The sequence below is a fragment of the Athene cunicularia genome (genome assembly GCF_003259725.1).
Source record: "Athene cunicularia isolate RWA chromosome 7 unlocalized genomic scaffold, athCun1 chr7_part1, whole genome shotgun sequence".
In the NCBI taxonomy this organism is placed as follows: domain Eukaryota; kingdom Metazoa; phylum Chordata; class Aves; order Strigiformes; family Strigidae; genus Athene; species Athene cunicularia.
Window position 1 is genome coordinate 30696498 of NW_020799107.1, and position 20000 is coordinate 30716497.

Genomic DNA, 20000 nt, shown 5'->3' on the forward strand with positions numbered 1-20000 from the left:
CAGGCTTCGCGTTGTGCTCTGGCGGCGTGTGGGAGACGGCCGGGCCGCGGGTCTCCGGCCTGGCCCTTCGGCCGCGTTGGTGTCGGTAGCTGCGGGCTCGGGCACTTCTAAAGTAGATCCCAGCTGCTTGCGGACTCGTTTTGCTTGAAACGGGCATCTCCTCGCCAGCCGTTCTTTAATTTGATTTTTTTTTTTTAAGAGAGATCAGAGTAAGGCTAAACCCTCAAATACCCGACGGAAATAGTTGAGTTAGATGAAAACAAAAGCACTCGAGACCGTATTTCAGTGTATGTCAGCCACTGAGGAGTCATTCAATGGGTGAGATGTGGCTAGTCTGGTGTAGGAATCCCCGCATTGTCTGAGAAGCAGATGGGAAAATACGTGTTAATATCTGTTAAGTGCAGAAATGTCACGTCCTTAATTAATTTTCAGCTGAAGACAGTATGTTGAAAGCAGTGATTGATGTAAAAAGTGCATCGCTTTCTGTTCCTGTAAACAATTTTTTTAATATGTAGTGTTTCCTTAATTTAATCTTCCAGATCTCAGCTTACGATAAATACCGCAATTGTTTACATGCACAGGTTTTATATGCATCATTCCTTCACAAAATTTAATCGGAATGTGAGTATGATTTTATATGTGGTAATAACATGCCCATTATTTTGGCAGTCTGACTGGCAAGTGTTATATTCCTTTGCTGGATTGTCGAGTTTGGTCTGTAGGCATTCTAGTTTCTTGTCGGTGGTTTAGAAGCAATAGTGATACTTCTTTTCAACTTTGAATTGTTTTAACTGGTGGCAATTCGATTTTCTCATCTGCCATAGAAATAAAAAATTATGCACTGTTAGCAAACACATTTCAACTGTGTGAAGATTGCGTTTAGGTGTTTCAGATCTGGCTAGTGCTTGGTGTGCTGTAGTTTGAAAGGCTGATGTGTAGGAACGCTTTTTTTTAAGTCAGTGATAGTGCTAGCATGGTGTGTCTGGCAATTATATGGTTATGGGTGTATCCATATGGATTATGTATCTGTTCTCAAAAAACAGTGTAAATTCATTTAACTGGTCTAGTCGTAAGCAGCATGATAACTCATATTAGACAAGAAAAATATTTAAATCTGATGAGAAAATGCCAGCTCTCCTGTTCTAACTAATGAACTGAATATGCTGAATCTGAATACAGAACGTGTTATGAAGAACTGAGTTCAGAAAAAATACCACCTGTAATTGAGGGATTTTATAACAAGTATGGAACTTGAGATACCAACTTGAAAATTTCTGGCTTTTTTTTATGTTTGGTACTGGATGCAATAGTTAGAAAAAGAGTAACATAATATTCTAGGTATTCTTGTTTTCTTTAAAAGAAGAAGTACTTTTCATCAATATTTTTTACTAACTTTGTAAGAACAGTTAATAATGATAATATATAACTTAAGTGGAGAGGATGAGTTTTCTCAGATCTTGGCTTTTCATGATAAAATAAACAGATGGAGATTGTGACATGTTATGATCTAGACCAGAGCAGACCTTGGTCTACCAAGGGGTAGAATCTTGCAAGCTTTGCACTGTCTGAAACTTGGACATGTACACAAGTGGGTTACAGCGTTAGTGAACTCTTTTTGTAAGGCTTGAATTGTTGACTGAACAAATGGACATATTATTTGGTGTTTATTTGGCAGGAAATAACATCTTGGGGTATAGGTAAACTTCAGAAGTGTATTGAATTATTTTTTGTGCAACATCTGAGGTAAATTCAAGCTTCCAGCAAGCTTGTTGCAAAACTGCGGTGTTACAGGTCTTCATGTAATAAAATCTAAGGATTTAGGTACAACCTGAACTAAGTGTGCATAAGCCTGGAACACTTTAATCAGAAGAAGTCTATAATGTAGGCTTTGTTTATGTAGTTATAGAGCTGTGTATTGAATGGATATACATATAAAGCAAAGTGTACCTTCCTAAAACAGTTTTCTATTCTTAGAGCAAGAATAGCACGCATGAGAATCGAGTTCTAGCAAGCTTTGTGGTGGAATATGTCCTTTGAAAGTGTTTCTGTAATAGGTCAAGTGAAGGCAGTAAAACAGTTGTTCGGCCTTTCTCCCCTCTGCATAAGTGCCCGTGTAGCAGTAACCTGGAGCTGGTGAGGAATCGGGAGTCTTCTGTGACTGTGGATGGTTTGTGGACTTGATAAAGTAGGGAGAGCTGCTTGGGATGGAGAGAGTCACTATGTAGTGCTGCTGTAGCTGGGCTTGTGTCATACACTGTCACCTGCTAGATTACTGTTTGTACTGTCATCTGGTAATCTCGGATAGATTTAGGTAGCAAGAAGGTTTAGCTGCTGTGTTTGCGTTTTCACCAGACACGGGAAAATGCCAGTCACTCGGAACTGGAAGCACAGTAGTATTTGGATATATAGTGCCCTTGTTACAAAAACTACCCCTTAAAATTCACAAGTTAAGCTGTAGAATGCCATGGAAACTGCAACAATTACAGGAGAGGGAAAGTGTATTGTTAAATTAATTCTCAGGTAATGGTATTAAAATTAAAGTTATCACTCGGTGATACTGATTTCTGCTGAATTACTTTCTGTAGTTGTTAATGAGGGTAAAACCAGACAAGCAGCTTTGTGCGTGTACTGAAGGACAAATGCGTTCTCATATTTTCCTGTAGGGTAAAGGAGGTGGTCTCAAAGAGAATGTGAGTCACTTATAAATACTCCCAAACCATCTGGCAGGTTCTCTGTAGAGAAAGCAAAAGCTGAAGATTGTAATAAATACTTAATATCGAATCTCCAGAGTACTTGGCAAGCTGAAAAATGTAACAATATTCATCCACTGCAAGAAGAAACTAACCCTTAGAAATTTAGTAAGGTACTGGCAGTCTTGAAGCGAAGACCTAGGTAAAATTTTTTACAGTATATGGTACATGTTTCTTTGTTGTGTGCATGTAGTGATGTTTATCCAGGGCAAGAAGGAATATGAAGGCTGGGGCTAGAAAATTAGATGGCCATTAGTCAGAATGCCTTATGATCTCCAGCTGAAAAAATGTAGCCTTTGTTTCGTTGCTTGATTAGTAGGTTAATGTTTTTGGTCAAGTAATAAACACTTGCATATTTATTGTCATGTATAATTGCTGGGTTATACAAGTATATGTGTATGTCTTACATATAAGTCACATGCACTAAATTGTTAATAAACACTTCTAGTGGAAGCTTATTTGCTGAATAGCTGTTGTCTTAATTCTGGTGTTTTTTTCCTCAATGTAAGTTACTGCTAAACAGTTTTACAGGCTTTAAATATTTTGAGAATCGGCTGCGAATAGGGAACAGAATTCACAACAGTGTCTTCAATCTGTAGAGCCCCAGGGGTGGCATGTGCCAGTTAATGTAGTCTTGGTTCATTTTGAATGTATGACATTTACTGCTCTAATGAAAAGATATCCCTATTTTTGTGAAGTTGCTGTGGGTTAGCAAGTCACTTTTGAATTTCTATGAATTATCTACAAACTACATAAATTTAGTTGCAATGAAGAATGTGTTGGGGTTTTGATGTTGCAATCAAAGCAGGTTAAGACCTTGCAAGCTTGTTGAGCCCCAGTAATAGGGTAGAAACTTGGCTTTACCAAGTCTGGTAAGCAGAATTGGATACCCTGGCTACTAATTTTCCCTAGCCATGCAAATGACACTTCAGGAACTACTATGAATCTCCTCAGCAGTAGTACAAGTTATTCTTTCTACATTACTGCTGGTCAGGGCATTAACTTTGGTTTGCTGATTATAAAGTTAGTCAGTGCTAATATGAGGGTGGGGAGGGAGCTTACTGGCTTTTTTATAGGAAATATTAACCTGACTGTTATACTTTCAAGTATCTTGAAAATTAAAATTCTTCTGGAAATACTGTTTCTGTAGTACTTAGTGTGTTTGATATTGTTATATAGCAAATACCTCTCCTAGAGGCTTATTCTTCAGTACACAGTGATTTGAAGAACAGAGATGGGGGGGAAAAATCCTTGGTATGCTGGAAATGAGAGGTAAGGGATCCAAATGGTAGCTATACTTTACAATATAATCCTTAGAAATGCCATGTGGAATACCAAACCACGAGTTGAAAATATACTTGGATGTCAAGGGATTTTTTTGTGTGATGTGCGATGGACCATAGTAAAGTGCCTAAGAAGGCTGCAGGAGGAATTTTTTCTCTGAAGTGCAAGGTGGGTGTGTTGTATGGAGGGGCTTTTTGTTTCCCATCCTTCTGATTCCCTTTCTGTCCCTTGTGCCTCATCCAAATTGCAGTATTAAACAGTTGACTCTGCCATTGTGCACAGTTCTTGAAACTTGCATAATATACACCAAGCTAAATTTAGCAAGGCTGTTTTGGACCACTTTGCTTCTGTTTTTAGTCTTGCAGTTTAGCATATTTGCTGGTTTTACGCAATGTGAGATCCTGTTTATAATAAAAAACCCCTTGTAAGTCTCTTGGCACTTGAAAAGCCTCTGTAATAGACTGGGGCCATGTAATGTCTTACACTACTTGTATTGAGCCTAAAAACATACTAATGTTTGCATTAGAAGGGAGAGGGAGTTCTCAGAAAACTACATGCTTGCTGCAGGTGCATTTAGAGATTATACCAAATGCCTGCATTGTAGCAAGAGCTTTTACAATGTGTCCTGTACTTTATAAGTGGAAAAGGACTTGTACCCTGTTTACCAATAAAATGCTGTATAATGCTCTTAGACTGTCGCGATAAGGCTCTTATGTTTTGAGTTTTCTATTTCATAACTTGTGTGTTCTTCTGAAGATATTTCTCAAAGTCTTAATATTTTGGGTGCATGGTAGATAACTTCATTTTTTTTTGTTTTATGTCAGATTACAATGTTTATATATAGGAAGCTTAGAGCTTTGTCAAGTCTGTCTTTAATTTTACTTTTTTGTCCTACTTTGCTTTTTCTGTCATTTTTGAGAATTGGAAATGAATGAAAGCATTTGAGTAACTTAGCAGGGTGTGTCATCTTCACTGAAGACTGTGTGCATGCCAAGTCTGAAATTTCGGGGTTTTTTGTTTTGTATTTTCCTGAATAAATATCAAGGGAGACAAAAATACCAACCTAATTTAAACTGGGAATGAGAACCAAGACGAAGACCTGAAATTCTTTGCCCAGAAGGCAAGACTTTTTTTTTTTTTAAGGAAACAGATAATTGGGGTGTACATAGATTTCTGATGAACCAGAGTTAAATGTCAGTTAATCAGTTTGACTTAAATCAGCCTCCATAACTGTGTTTTCTGTAAGGTCTTGAAGATCAGGAATTGTGTGGCTATTTGTTGGCCAGAACTGTTTCAGTAAATTAGAAAATATTCTGATGTCAGCCTGATTACGAGGGTGGTTTTTTGGAATGAAGTGAAACTTCAGTGCAATCCAACGTAGAATAATAGTGAGTGAGAATTTTCTGATAGTGTAATTGTGCAGTTATCGGTGACTTGGTTCAAAGAATGTGAAATCTAAATATTTTCAGTCATGGTAATTGTTAGAAGTTTATTTTTCAGAAAGGTAAATTGTAAAAATTCTATCTATGCATAACCATACCCATAAACTATGTAGAAAGAGACCTTGTGTTAGGGTATATTTGAATTAAACTTGTACACGAAGCTAGAAAAATTAAGACGTGAATGCAGGTACTTGGGGGTAAGTGTGTGGTGGGCATGGTGAGACTTCAGCCCAGCAGTAAGGCACTGCTACAGGCTACTGACTGAATATGTTTGGTTTAAATTTTTTTTAAAAAGTGAGGGGGGAATTGTGTGAGCCTGAGGAGATGGAAAGGATCTTGTACTTTATTAAAGCTTCTTTCCATCACCCATTCTAATTTTTTATTTCATACATTTCGTGACTTAACTTTCCTTCCTTAGTGACTTCACTATGTCATCTTAGTTTTCAGTCTGCCACGGTCTATCTCATTGTATCCTTTTTCCTAGGTTAAAAAAAAATATTAACCAGTTCTAGTCTCTCTGGTGTCCTCATTAACTAACACTTCCTTGTTTCTGTCCAGTGTCGTCTTGTCAAACTCGTTTGGTCATAACTCTGTTGATTCTTCAAAGTTCCCAGTTTAATTTCTTCTCTGTAGTTCATGTTTCTCTGGCTTTCCAGCCCTGCCAGCCAATCTGACTTTTCCCAGGAGTTTGGGATTATGTCTGAGAATGTAATCCTCCTTCTTAGGCTGGCCGTGGGGTGGAAGGTGCTAGCCTCAGACACCTTCCTCAGTTATGCCTGCCCTAAATCTTTAAGCATACTGGGGAGAGGTTACCACAGGGCTTTTATGGATGAAATAGTTGTTAGACAAGAGAGGTTTGCCTGGGTTCACACATGACTGGGCAGGAATATCTTTATATGGCACGCATATGTTGGGCTATACGTGTGTGTGCTACTCTACATCTTCTGGCACTTTGAAGCTGTTGATACTCTAACTTTCTGCACTCTAGAAAGTGTTTTCTTCACATTCAGTGTTTAAAAGTTTATCTCCCAGCTTGAGACACGTATTTCAAATAGTATGTCCTTAGCAAAGGGGATTTCTTCCAGAATTTCAAATCATTACTTTAAGCATTAAGAACGTCTCAAAAAATCATCACAGGTCTTAAATGACAGTGTTAATAAGGCCTTGTTCAGCAACACCTGACTTAGGGGGTTTATTTCATTCATTTGTATGGCTTAAGTTACAAGCTTCTTAAAAATAAAGTAATTCTTTTGTCTCTGTGGAAGAATTTTCTCCCTGTGACTTGTTTTGGATGGTTTAGGTTTTTTAAAATACTGGATTTCTTCATGGCACATTTCTGTGCATCAAAGGGTATCCCCTTCCCAAGCTGTCAGTTTTCTTCAAGTCTGCCAACTTGCAAATTTTACTTAAGACCCGAGTGGACATTTCAGAGCAATTTAAGGAGGTAAAAAGTATTCCCTCCATACATTTGAGTGCTCCTGAAATGTAATGGGTAATCACTTAAATGTTTGATTCTAATTAGTTAGTTGCAGTTTTTCATATATTACGATTTTTTTATACCAAATGTTTCATTTCACCTCATCACTCTCTACAGCTCCCTGAAAGGACATTGTAGAGAGGTTGGTGCTGGTCTCTTCTCCCAGGTGATTAGTGACAGAACAAGGGGGAATGGCTTTAAACTCCAACAGGGGAGGTATAGACTGGATATTAGGAGAAAATTTTTCATGGAAAGAGTGGTCAGACAGTGGAACAGGCTGCCCAGGGAGGAGGTGGAGTCACCATCCCTCGGTGTGTTTAAGGGTTGTTTAGATGAGATGCTGGGGGATATGGTGTAGGAAAGAACTTTGCAGACTTGGGCTGATGGTTGGACTTGATGATCCAGTGGGTCCTTTCCAACCTGAGTGATTCTGTGATTCTATGATTTTGGCATAAAAAAAAAAAAAAAAAAAAAGCAGATCTGACTTTAGGGGAGGAGTGTGGCTGGTCCTCAGTCTAGTTCTGCTTGGGCATTGAATGAGAAATCCAGTACTTGCACTGCTTGCACCATGCATTAATTAAATACTCAACAAGCAGCTATTTCAATATCTGAATAAATGCTTTATATTGGTTTAATTTTAACCAATTTAATCTGCTTGTGCATACATGAAGATTTCTACTGTCACTTTAATTCCTGTTTAACATGGGCAACTTTTGCATGCAAAGAGGACCCTGATTCTAGTTAGCCATGTTCTTGTATAGGATACATCAGTCATTCTAGCTGACAACTAGCCATCAGAACTGCTTCATGACAGCTCCTGGCTGATACTGAACTGTCAATGGGTGCTTTGCTGCCAGCTTGTGAAACCTAGAGTTTAATTAAAATTTTCGTCTTTAAATGTAATATGTCATCTCTACTAACACTTGATGTAACTGCTGTTTTGTGAGTCCTTGTGCTTTGTTCACCAGATACTGGTGGGTATACAGTAAAGTTTCTACAAGTAAGCTTTTATTTATACAACCTATGTTTATGTAACAAGCTGTTTTCCTTACAGTTATCTGCAAAGTTTCTTGCTTTTTAGGAGAATCAAATGCTAGCAGAACTTAGGATCAGCTGTTTTGACTTTTACTGAAAAGATGGTGTAATGGCTCACTACTGTGCAATAAATTGGATGAACTTTCTCACAAAGTATATTTAACTTGAAACAGCCTGTTCTAGTGTGACTAAAGCTTCTGGATCAAATCTATTCTTTTTATGTTAAACTAGGATTAGTTTGACCTCGGACATCTCACAAATGTAATTTAACATTTATGCTACGCCTTTCCTGTGCTGCTGAGAGTATTACATCAGTTATAAAATAAAACACGACTAGTTATTTTTGTTGCTTTGCATGATTTCAGAACTGTTGAAAAAAAAAAATCCAACCCAAAACCCCACAAATAAATCCAACTTCTTTTTGAACTACCAGTTTAGACTCCATGAAAATTCAAGTCCTACTTGTAAAAAGTTAAATACATATATGTGTTTTTTCTTCAGATAATATCTCCTACGGCATTGTTTTTGGCCGCAAAAGTGGAAGAACAGCCACGGAAACTTGAACATGTTATTAAAGTAGCACATGCCTGTCTTCATCCTCAAGAGCCACAACTGGATACAAAGAGTGATGTAGGTGGAAGTCATGGTTTTAAAGATAATCAGATGATACTTCATCTAATGATCTGTTACATTGTCTTGACTGGATTATTGCCATTGCAAACTAGAAAAAAAAATTTCGTTTTTATACCATTTAAGTTTTTTGGACTGCTTAATATAACTTACTAAAGACTCAATTGTGTTATGAAACTTGAAGAGATTGTTTCATCTTGAACTTGCATTATTTTTAAGAGTGCTACATGTATAGCAGAAGACTAGACTAGATGTTAAATAAGCAGTTTTGTGCCTGGTTCCCTAAGTTACACAGTTTGCACAGAGTTGCTCAGGACACTGTTCGTCTTTCTCAACCAGAGGCTCCCTGTGCACAGTTGTCTAATTGTTTTATAGGATGCGATCCAGTTGTCAGCTGCTGCCTCTGCTATACACTGCTTTTGCCAAACTTTGTACAGTTTCCACTTGATAGTAAATATATCCTAAGATGAGTCTTCCTGAAACCAAACATTGAAGGAGGTATGGTGGAAATGCACCAGAGCTGTTCAGCCTGAAGGTCAGGCTGAGCTAGTTATACCCTGCTGGACCTCAGCTGACGTATGAAACTACTTGAGCACCTTTGCTATGCTCCCAGTTCTGGGAATGACGCATGGAGGGATATAGAGAGAGAAATCCCACAAGCTTAAACTAGCTTAACGCAGGCCAACTGAGTATCTCCAGCTGTATTTTAAAGTACTTATAAAATGGATAACCTGCCTAAAGATGTGTGAGTTGAGTTGCACTGGCAAGCCTTTGCAATTCTTAAGGCATTCCTCCAGCTTCTCACAAAAATGCTTTGCTGGAATAAATTAAATGAGAACCAGGCTAAGTAAATCTCAGTGAAAGATGGTTAGATTGGCATAACTGAATTTGCAGTAGCACTTATACTGGTAGAAGAAAGTATTTCCACTACAGCAAAGTGTTCTGAATTATCAGTTCTGACTGGCTTGGGTAGTGGTCTTTGCTTGCATTGCTAGTATCAGTATTCAAATAGGAAGTATACAATTAAGATTTTGAGATAATAGATAGCTCCGTCTTGACCTGTTTGCTTATTTGTTTCAGGCATACCTTCAGCAAGCCCAAGAGCTGGTTATACTTGAAACAATAATGCTTCAAACTTTAGGTATGTCTTTCTAAATATCTCCTGTGAAGTCAACTTACCGTGAAGAAGTAATGGGACCCAAGTAACTGGATTTTTGATGTGCTATTGGTACACTAGAATTTTACTGATTTTTGTTTACAACTTTTGACCTCTGAATTTATTTCATCTTGGCAGTTCTGTTGTGGTCAGTTTAGAGGAAAAAAAGGCGTATCTATACTTGTGAAATAGATGTTTCAGACAGTTTGATGATGAAAAATGTGTATGCTTCCAAATAGATAGTAACAGCATTGCTATTTCTTCATAGGAGGTAGGATGTTATACTAGGTTAGCTGTCTACGTGTTCTGAAGCAACTGGAAAGAGCTTTATACCAAGTGCTCATCCCCATTTTGCCATTCAATAGAAGAACATGTAATTGAGCAGGGTTACTACCTCTGAACATCACAAGTTGTAGTGTAACCATTTAATGGATTCAAGTAATCCCAAAATTTGAAGTGGAATGTTCTGATAAGAAACTCTTCTGACTTTAAAGTAATATAATAGAGACAGTTACAGTGAGCAGGCCTGAGAACACTGACTTAGATATTCTTAAATACCACTTTGAGTATATTGTTTAAAAAAAAAAAGTTACCTAATTCTTAAAATAGCATCATAAACAAAGGTTTCTTTAGTCACTGACCTACAAATTTGTTACTTCATAGATGCAATGTGTTTAAGTTCCAGAAATAAATTAATAAAGTGTGCATGCACACATGTATTTCCGTGTGTCTGTAATACAGCTTTTCCTGGTTTATTAATATACTAAAAACTGTTCAGATGTGTTCAGCTTTAAAAATATAATAACCTTTGAGGTTATACGTATATACAGGACTTGAGATTACTGAAGGACTGGTTTACTAACTGATCTTGAAGTGGCTATACCACCTACCACTCAAAAGTATGAAAAGGTACAGAATACAAGGCAGTTAAATAGTGTTACTTGATCTGCAGTGCAAGGGTTAACAAGCATTTTAGGTCTGTGGGGAAACAAAAGGGGTTTGTTGTGTTTTTTTTTTATTTTACAGATGCAAATGTATAATTCTAAAATGTATTCGTAACTCTTCAGGTTTTGAGATTACCATTGAACATCCACACACAGATGTTGTGAAATGTACGCAATTAGTGAGAGGTCAGTGACTTTTAACTGCTTCTGTAAGTCCTTTTTTACCTTTCTACTAAAATTTGAAGATGATGTTATTTGTCTAATATGATCTTCACCAACTGTGTTATCCAGTTTGTTTAAAGCTAATTACTAAAAGCTTGATCTTAACCTTTAGAGTTTGATAGAGCCCGATTCTCTGTCCTTCATATTTTTTTGTTTTCTTATTAGCTCTCATTTTAATAATGCCTGTTCCATGTTTTCTCAAATGACAGAAGCAATTAGTAGTGAAAACTGAATAGCCCAACTACTCGGTATTCTAGGTTGATTGATTGTTTTCACTCTGAAGTAGTTTTACCAAGTGAAGTTTGGTCTGTGTGTTGGTTGGCTAATGCTAGCTTTCCGTCTTAGCAAATCTTTTTAGGTAATGAACTGAGGAATAAAGAGGGTGCATAGTAGGTCTGCTATCACAAGCAAATATTTCAAGATGTGACTAATTGTTTTTCTGGAGCAGGGTGTACTTGTTTTGGATGGTAGCACAAAACCCCAAACCTTTTGTTAAACAATCATATCCTCTAACTTGTATGCAGCTCATTAATATGACTGGATAGAAACGTGCTTTGTTCTTTAATGTTTTTGTTGAATTTTGGCACACCTTCTTTAATTCTTAAATTGGTTTCCTTTGGAGCTTTGAGACAAAAAAATTCTCTCATCGATGGAGGATGAAAAAACTAGGAATCTGTAAAAGCACCTATAATAAGCTTTTCACTGTAATTGTGTTCCTTCATTAAAAAGTATTTGGAAATTATTGGACCATGGTTGTCAGTCTCTAGTCATTAGCTGTTTTTACAGTGAAAAATGCAAAGTTAGGTTCTTCAAAGGTGTTTTTTTTGGTTTTTCTCTATAAAACATAAGAAAGTTTGATACAACTTTACCATATTAACTAGATCTGTTTTCTTTGAAGGAAAATTATCTCTCACTTTTAAGTAGCTTACTGGTGTAATGTCTTCAGAGGTGGATCCTGAGTAGGACTGGTGCTGTAACTTATTTTCATATAAAGAAGCTTTATTGCTATGAGATAATGATTCTTTGCTTTCTGTCCAGGCTTGGTTGTGACTCAATGCATAAGTCTAATTACACCTAAAGTCTCAATAGTCTGCATCAGCAGCTCTGTGGGGTTTTGCTTTGGATTTTCGTAGCTGTTGCTCAATATACATGTGAGCATGTATTTCCCTTTTGTGTGAGCCCCTGCACTTCCACCCGGTATCTGAGGCTGTGGGGAGGGTGGCAGGCAGTGTTGTAGCTACATTATGATTTCCACACTAGTGAGCATATTTGACTTGAGCCCACAAGAAGGGCATACTTAACACAGACTTAATTTCGTTTAGTCCAGGGTAGATATCACACTAAGACAGTTCAGCTTTTTCCTTTGTGTTATGTGTGCTACTTTTGTGTACTGACAGAATTCACACACTGAAGGTACATGCAAATTTTTAAATGACATTTTAAAGGTAATGTTTAATGTCAGCACATTCTAAAATCATACCAAGTCTTGAAATCTGAAGACTCCTGGGAGGGCTCAAGATCCATGTTCCTTGGGGACTGGTGCAAAGTGAATGTAATACATCTGATGCTTGAAAACCTACTCACTGGAGTAGATGTGCTCCTTAGCATGTGTGTATTCAAATGGATTTCTTGTTGGCCTGTGCCCCTCCTAGGGGTGGTATAGGCTGTGAACATAAAACTCAAGTACCTCATATTAAGAAAAAAACCTGACAAATTAATCCATAAATTAAAAACATTGAGCATGAAATCTGTAGTCATGCATGTGTGTCAAACAAGTAGAGAATAAGTGCTGTGGAACACTATTCTTGTATTGAGTGAATAAAGAGATGGGCTTGTGGGCACAGCAATATATCTTCAAAGATGCGGTGGTATGATTTTAGTTCTCCATCCCTTAACATTTATTTATTGGACAGTGTGTTGTTTTAATGTGACTAGGTGCAACACTTAGATATCAAGTCCTGCAGCTTTCAAAATATATGACTTGTCAGTGCTAAGCCTTTAGTGCTAAAGGGATTGACTGAGAAGTTAAAGAAATGCAAGGTTGCTTCATCCAGTTCTGGTAACATGTTGTCTTGGACAAAAAGCACTATTTCAGAAGACAGAGATACATTTTTATTAAATGTGATTAACTTATTCAAGACTGCTATGATTAAAACCTCCAACTGTATGTCTGGGAATAGGAGGGAGGAATATAATGTGGCTGACTACATAATATCAAAAGACAGGCAACAAAGGTAGCTGAGGCTTGCAGGTGTACTTAAGGTTTTGGCTTAGTACATGTACACTTAATTGCCCTGTGGTAAGAAGATGCCCTTTTGCGGGCTAAACTTAGGTGGATAAGAGGATGGCTGATTCTCTATATCACTTTTTGTTGTCTTGCATCAAGGGTGATGTGCTTTATGCTGTCACTGTTACCTGTATTAATCTGTAAGCTGTCCCCTTTAAAAACAAAATGGAAAATAGAAAAAAAAAACCAAACCAGGTTCTGTTGATGATTCTCAAAAGATTCAGCCAAGTCCTTTGTCAGAAGACTGTCTAGTCTTGTAGTGGCGAAACAGAAGATGAACTAGTAAGTAGGAATTAGTACAAATAAACATAATTGCTTCAACATACAACTAAAGAAAAAGTTGAATTCTTCTTCTCTAAGATTGAAAGCCTTTCTGAAGGTAGTATTAGACAACACAAATCTCTGTAGATAAGGGGTGACTGGATGGATACGTAATAACTCATGATGTTCAGGCATAAAGTATCTAATTATTCCTTCTGGTTTTCAGAGACTCATGGGTTGATGAAATTGTTCCATCTTTACAGCTTGGTCAGTATAGTAGACAAGGAAAATGGTGTGGGCTCAGTCTTTTTTCTGCACCGTTCTTCCTCAGTGTCAAGAGACTGAGAAGAGGAGAGAGGACCATCATTCCTTAGGATTCCACAGGTCCTCTAAGGAATCTGAAGGCAGTGGATCTCTGAAAGTCTGTCAGCAAGCCTCAGTGCCCATTCCAAGGATGCTCCAGTACTGAAGAGGGAAGAACAGAAAAAAGAAAAAAATATATCCAAAAAAACCCACCAAAAACTGTTCTGGTGTCAAACTACCTTACTGGCTTGAACAGTAGTTCAGCAGTGAAACTGCCCTAGTGCCAAGACCATGACATGATCCTCTTAAACTCTGGTGCAAAATCAGTCTGTTCCCAGCCTGCTTCTGGTGGAACTTGAAGGGGCCGAATCTGTACCCTCATCTCCATCTTGGGAAGTCTTCAGTCATTCCTTTTTCTGTGTTGGTACACAGCCTTCTTTTGGAACTGAAGATTGGATTCCAAGGATTTCTAGGACTGTTCTCACTACTCTGCAGGTTATCAGGTATCTTGAACACCCATGATCTATACTAATCTTTTGTGGAAATTGCACTGTTGAATTCATCAAACATACCATAGTATCTGTGTGCACAGGTGCCACTGGTTAAATCAGGCTAGTAAGGACCTGAGCATAAGTCAGCATAAGAGGAGATGAAAATGAATCGGCTTTTTCAGATTATATGCTCATGAGGAAAATTTAAATCTTAGTGTACTAAGTTGGTGTGGAAAGATCTTGAACACCAGCTGCACTCCAGCACTGCTACAGGTGGCCTTCACATTCTGAACTTTCACCTCAGGCTGTTACAGGCCTGTTCCCAGTGTTTAAGTACTTTCAAGAAAGTAAAGCCACCAGGACTGCTCAGACCTGAATGCCTACACCATGGCCTCCTCCAGCCCTTCCAGATACAACAGGCATCCACTGATGTACCTCCATTCAGAGCCTGGGGCTTTTTTCCTTTTGCCCAGGATGACTTCAGGAAGCTTTCTCTCTTCTGGTGTTGACTGGCTTATCTGCAGTCTCCTCTTTCTGGAGAATGCTTACATATGTTGTCGGGGTCCTAGGCATAGCCAGCTACCACCCTCCTTGGGGTGACTTGGCAATCACGTTTTCATGATTATCCCAAGATCCCCGATAACCTAGTGTTGAAGAAAAGACTCAAACATCTTAGAATTGCAACTGGTTGAATTGTGTGGCTATGCAACTGAAAAGCATTTTGGTTTCCAGTTGGAAATTTGTTGGAGAGTAGCCTTTTGGAATGTGGATTGGTCCTCTTTCAAAATCTTGATTACTACTTCAGTAATCCCCTGTCTTATGGTTGCTTCTGCAGCAGGGAGACAGGGTTAGTGTTTTAAATCACTCTGATAAAATATAAAACTGATTATTAATGGCTGGCATCAGTCCTCAGTCCTGCGACTTCTGAGTTATAACAGGGAATCTCTGCTGGCTTGTTTTAGCCTCTGCTTCAAGCTTGTTTTTAATTTGGAGATGCACTTTCCACTACTATGAAGGAAATAACACCAAAATACAGGAACCAAAATTCATTAGCTTTTATTTTACTGATGGATTCTATTAAACCAAAGTGTTCCTAAATGTAAGAGAAGAGTTTGGGACGGATGTTTTCAGTTGTGCCTTGTGTTACCATAGGTTTTAGTTGTGAGCTGAAGTTTCTTGCTGATTTTGGCAATGATGATTATTTAGCTGTAAATAAGTTGAAACAGTATCATACTGCTTATAGCATAGGTATTTAACACATAAATTTTTGATTGAGGCTACAATGTGTGTTTCAAGATGTGATTCTTTTCTTCCAGGTATGTGTTTTGATTTACTCAACTTTCAAGCTGATGTTAAATAGAAGTTTTCTGGCATCTGCTTTTCTTCCTTGTTCAAAAGGGACATTTCAGTGAGAGTAGAGATGCTTTTTGGTCTGGTCCCTTCATTCAGACATGTTGTAACTTTACAGAACATAGAAATCATTGAAGATCCTTTAAACATTACTTTGAAAAATGAAGAGCATCAATTTCAGTCTTATTCAACCATTCTGTATTTTCATTTATTTTGTTATGATAGTCTCATTTCACTTTTTCTTTTTTGGTAATACTGCCTTTTTTTTTTTTTTTGATGGGAGGGAGAGGAAAAGATTGAACTCCATGGTTATCTGGCATGCAATTGCCATTATAGTTTGCAAACTAAATAGTATAATACTGTCACATTGTTAGTTCATCTTTTGATTAATATGGATTAGTAGAATTTGTGTGTAGAAATGGATCCTGTTACCTTGCTGCTTTCACATTCTTCTCAGATTATGGCACTGCCTGGCTGTGTAGCCTAAAGACAGATCTCCTCAACAACCTACAAACTGTACTCCTACTCCTACAAATTGTACTCCTCTGCAATCATTACAAGTCGAGTTAAATCACATTTTTAGTATGCTTTCTTAAGTTAAATTTTTAAAGCTATTGCAGTCTCTCTCAAACTTTGTGAAAGATTATTATTAAAATAAGTTTAACAGTATTCCCTTTGACATAAAACTCAACAATGCGCTTTCTGCAGGTAGCACTGATTTCAAGTGATAGTGTCAAAGTAAGAATTCAATGAAGGCTTCATTCAATCTTCAGTTAAACCCATTGTGCCCAGCTATTCCATTATATGCATGCTACAGTAAGTTCTCTTACTTGAGTGAGGAGCGTTGGGGTTTCACTGGTAGGGGTCAGTGCTGGGTGGCTGTTACAGCCTCAGTCGTTAGCTTTTCATTTCTGACACGTTGCAGTCTTGTGCGGTTTGTTCCTGACTGTAACCAAAATGAAGTTGTTTTATTTCTTATCAAAGCTTTGCCATAGTTTTAACAAATGTGGAACAAAATGTTATGAATATGGTGCTCTTAGAGGGAGCTGAAAACTCATTTCTTTACCATCTAGCTTGGGAGCTTAGTGTGTTGTAGAGCTTTGGGAGAGAGGTGTGGCTGGTTTTGGGAGGTGCTGGGGATGGGAGGGGTGTTCTCCAGCTCTCTGCCATGCTCTTCTCCAAGAGCAGAACTTGCACTGTGCTATGAACTGGTTTTTAGTGGCTGCCTTACTGCAGGCCAAGGTTATGCTAGGGATGGTCTGTACATGAGGGTGGGCAGCAGGTATTCCTAGGAGAGCGTGCACTTGTGTGCGAGGCCTTGGCGGGGTAGATAAGCCATGGGGAACTGTCCTGAGGGTGGCACAGGGGGAGGGTCAGTGACTGGAATGACTGGTCCATGTCCAGTTATGGAATGTAAAGGCCTCTTCTGTATCTCAGAAAATATTATTTTAAAGGTTAGTTAGCTAAATTCAGATCAGTTCTGTGGAAATACCAAGCGGTGCTTTTGGAAGGTAAATCTGCTTTAATTTTGAAATGAACCTGACAAGTTAACACAGATCTTTAATCTCTCTGTTTTTCTTTTCTTACAGCAAGCAAGGATTTGGCACAGACATCCTATTTCATGGCTACCAACAGGTTGTTATCCTGAACCTCTTTGTTGCACTGTTGTAGCACACTATAGCTTCCTTTACTGCAGGGCCCCCTACATGTGTCTTACCCTTGTTGCAACAGGAGACTGGGCCATCTACAGTGGTGGTACCTTCCTGTTTGCAGTGCGGTGTATTGTACAAGGGCCTGATGGCACAAAGGGGTTAAATGCACAATGAGAAGTGTAGTGGTGCTTTCTGATGACATTTTCTCGATTGTGAGTGCATAAGTCTAAAATTGGTAGCCTGAATAGCAGCTAAAGATTACAAAGAGCTAAACTTAACCTAGAAATTCGAGCATCTTGGTAAGTACAAAACTATTTTTAGTTTACACTTGTAGTTAATGGCAGTTTTCTCTTAACTTTAAATATATTGATCCAATCTTAAAATTGTAGTGGGCCTAAGATATTTTCAACTAGCTGATTTTTCTTTTCAGATAGACTAGTAGTAGTCCAATGTTCTTCCTTTTAGAAGCAGCTCTTTAATCTTAATATATAGTTTTAAAACTTAAGTACTTACATAAATTTAAAGTCCTAGGATTCCAGCTGGGGATTGCGTGCACATAGCCTGTTGTAGAAAGATGGAATTTGAGAGCAAACTTTAGTCTTGATTTCTCAATTATTTCTATTAACTACTTAAAAAAACAACTTTGAGCTTTATTTAAGAGGATTACATTTCATGTAGACAGTTTTTGAGAAATATCTGCTGGTTATTAGAACTCTTCCAAATAAATATTTCTTGGTGGTTCCTTGATGGGCAAGGTTCTGTATTTGAAACAGCTGTTAAGTGGTGTGATAAAGCAGTGAAACTGAACCAATGTCTCTGTGCTGCTGCCAGCTGGAAGCTGAAGGCGAGTTCACAGATATCTCAAATCCAGGCCTAGTGAAAGCTTAAGCCCACAAGTAACTCACCTGGCTCCTGTGGAACTGTTGGGTATCTTCATCTAATTGTCTCGCTTGGAGGCTGCATCATCAGCTGTAGGGCTTTTACTGTAAAATTCTAATTGACCATATTACACTACTTTCTAGAATTTAAGTGCAGTAGAATAAAATGTAAATCTATTAACTGTTCATCTCACTTTTTATAGCAAGAGCAAACTAAACTTTTCTACCAGATAAATGCCCTGTCCTTTGTTTTCTTAAGGCAGTAAGATACTTATAATCAGAAAAATGTTCCATGAATTGATGTTTAACTGCTGTTGCTTAGCAAGTTATTTTATTATGTATGTTAATGGTTGATTTGTTTGGGTTTTCTGTTTTACATGTTTGATTTCCTTTGGTTCCTCATTACGAAATTTGTGCAACAGCCTTCACCTTACTACATTCTGTCTTCAGTACAAGCCTACAGTGATAGCATGTGTGTGCATTCACTTGGCCTGCAAGTGGTCCAACTGGGAGATTCCAGTATCAACTGATGGAAAACACTGGTGGGAATACGTAGATCCTTCAGTTACTCTAGAATTACTAGATGGTAAGTAATGCTGCCTTTTCCCATCTTGAAATTCAAGGGCTTATTAATGTACAAATAGGAGCATACTATAGTAAGAGCATAGCTTTAAGCCTAAAATAAGTCTCACTGACTTCATGTACTGGCTCCTCAGGTGAGAGACATGTGTAGGAGAGAGGAGAACTTTGGAAGACCAACTTAGTTTTGAGACCCTTTTAATTCATGCTGTGGGCTGGGGCATCCACATACCTTTTGCAGGTTAGAATCTTGCTTTTAAGTGCTTTCCAGAACTGGGAAAGAGATGGAGATCTAGCAGTGCAAGTCCATGCAGTCAGTCCTGATCACTTCACGTACATCACTGGTCCAAGTTTATGGCTTCAGTGTCACTGAAACAAACATTCTTAAGGCTGTATATAAAACTGCCATATTTATGAAGGTAGTTCTATGTCAAAAACTTGGTATAGTTGCTTATACCTCAAATTCCTGTAAAACGTTGTTTTCTTGTTAAATAGTTTCTTTCCAGAAGAAAGCATATACATAGAAGACCATGTACGTAGAAGGTTTATGATCTTTTGAAATAGTATTTACTACAGCGGAGTCTAAATTTTAAGGCTTACATATGCTACTGCAGTGAAGGTGTTAGCTTCTGGGGCAGTCAGAGCTGTGTATTGGACTTTGCTGTTTGTTCTAGAGCGAAACATCTGTTCCAGAGCAGCAGCAGAGGCCTCCAGGCTTGGTATGGCCCAGCACAGCTCCCCATGGCCTGTTATTTTTTTTCTTCTGCTGAGCTCTTATTTCTCAATAACTTTTTTTTTGAAAGTGAAGACTCGAGTAGATGTCATGTGAAGCACAGAACCAGAGTGAGCTTGAAACTGCAAGTTCAAATGTCTCTGTGTTAGTAGGCTTCTTTAAGTTCCGTCTGTAGTTTTAAATACCAACCTGCCTGCCTTCTCCTCCTTTTGTGTGTTTGGTAAGCGTGCATTGTTTGGGTTTTTGAAATCCCACAAGATGTGTGCTGTGAGCTCACAGTGAACACGGCTTAATTCTTCCAGTGTTTATGGAGTTGGTGTGTGTAACAGCTTGGGCAGACCAAAGGGCTGAGGCACTCTTGTGCTTGGGAGCAGCTTAGTTTATGACTAGCTTGTGTTGTTCTGGAGAAGCCAGTTCTTCCAGACCTGCAAGAGATCTACTTTTGCATTCAAGTTCTGACTGTACCTAATTATTTTTAGCTTGAGTAAAATTAAATTTCAGTGGAAAGTATTTTTATTTGCAGCTG

General features: G+C 38.2%; 1 protein-coding gene and 1 long non-coding RNA gene across 7 annotated transcripts in view; one reads left to right on the plus strand and one right to left on the minus strand.

Annotated features, from left to right (window-relative positions):
* The first annotated feature begins 9 nt into the window (after window positions 1-9).
* The window catches only part of CCNT2 (cyclin T2), a 27901-nt gene continuing 7910 nt past the window's right edge, over window positions 10-20000 (plus strand). For 3 of the 6 annotated variants that reach the window (XM_026852152.1, XM_026852148.1, XM_026852149.1), the window contains exons 1-6: window positions 10-621; window positions 8490-8618; window positions 9699-9759; window positions 10842-10904; window positions 17222-17267; window positions 18585-18748. In XM_026852152.1, the coding sequence (XP_026707953.1) occupies window positions 574-621; window positions 8490-8618; window positions 9699-9759; window positions 10842-10904; window positions 17222-17267; window positions 18585-18748 (511 nt within the window). In that variant the 5' untranslated portion in view covers window positions 10-573. Of the gene's footprint in view, window positions 622-8489; window positions 8619-9698; window positions 9760-10841; window positions 10905-13951; window positions 15130-16340; window positions 16449-17221; window positions 17268-18584; window positions 18749-20000 lie in introns of those variants that run through there. The other 3 variants (XM_026852151.1, XM_026852153.1, XM_026852154.1) reach the window with 3 other exon arrangements.
* LOC113481998 lies at window positions 11643-18624 on the minus strand. The gene is made up of 2 exons (XR_003398764.1): window positions 16463-18624; window positions 11643-13953 (listed from the first exon to the last, which is right to left on the minus strand). It is a non-coding gene; the product is annotated as an uncharacterized LOC113481998 (long non-coding RNA).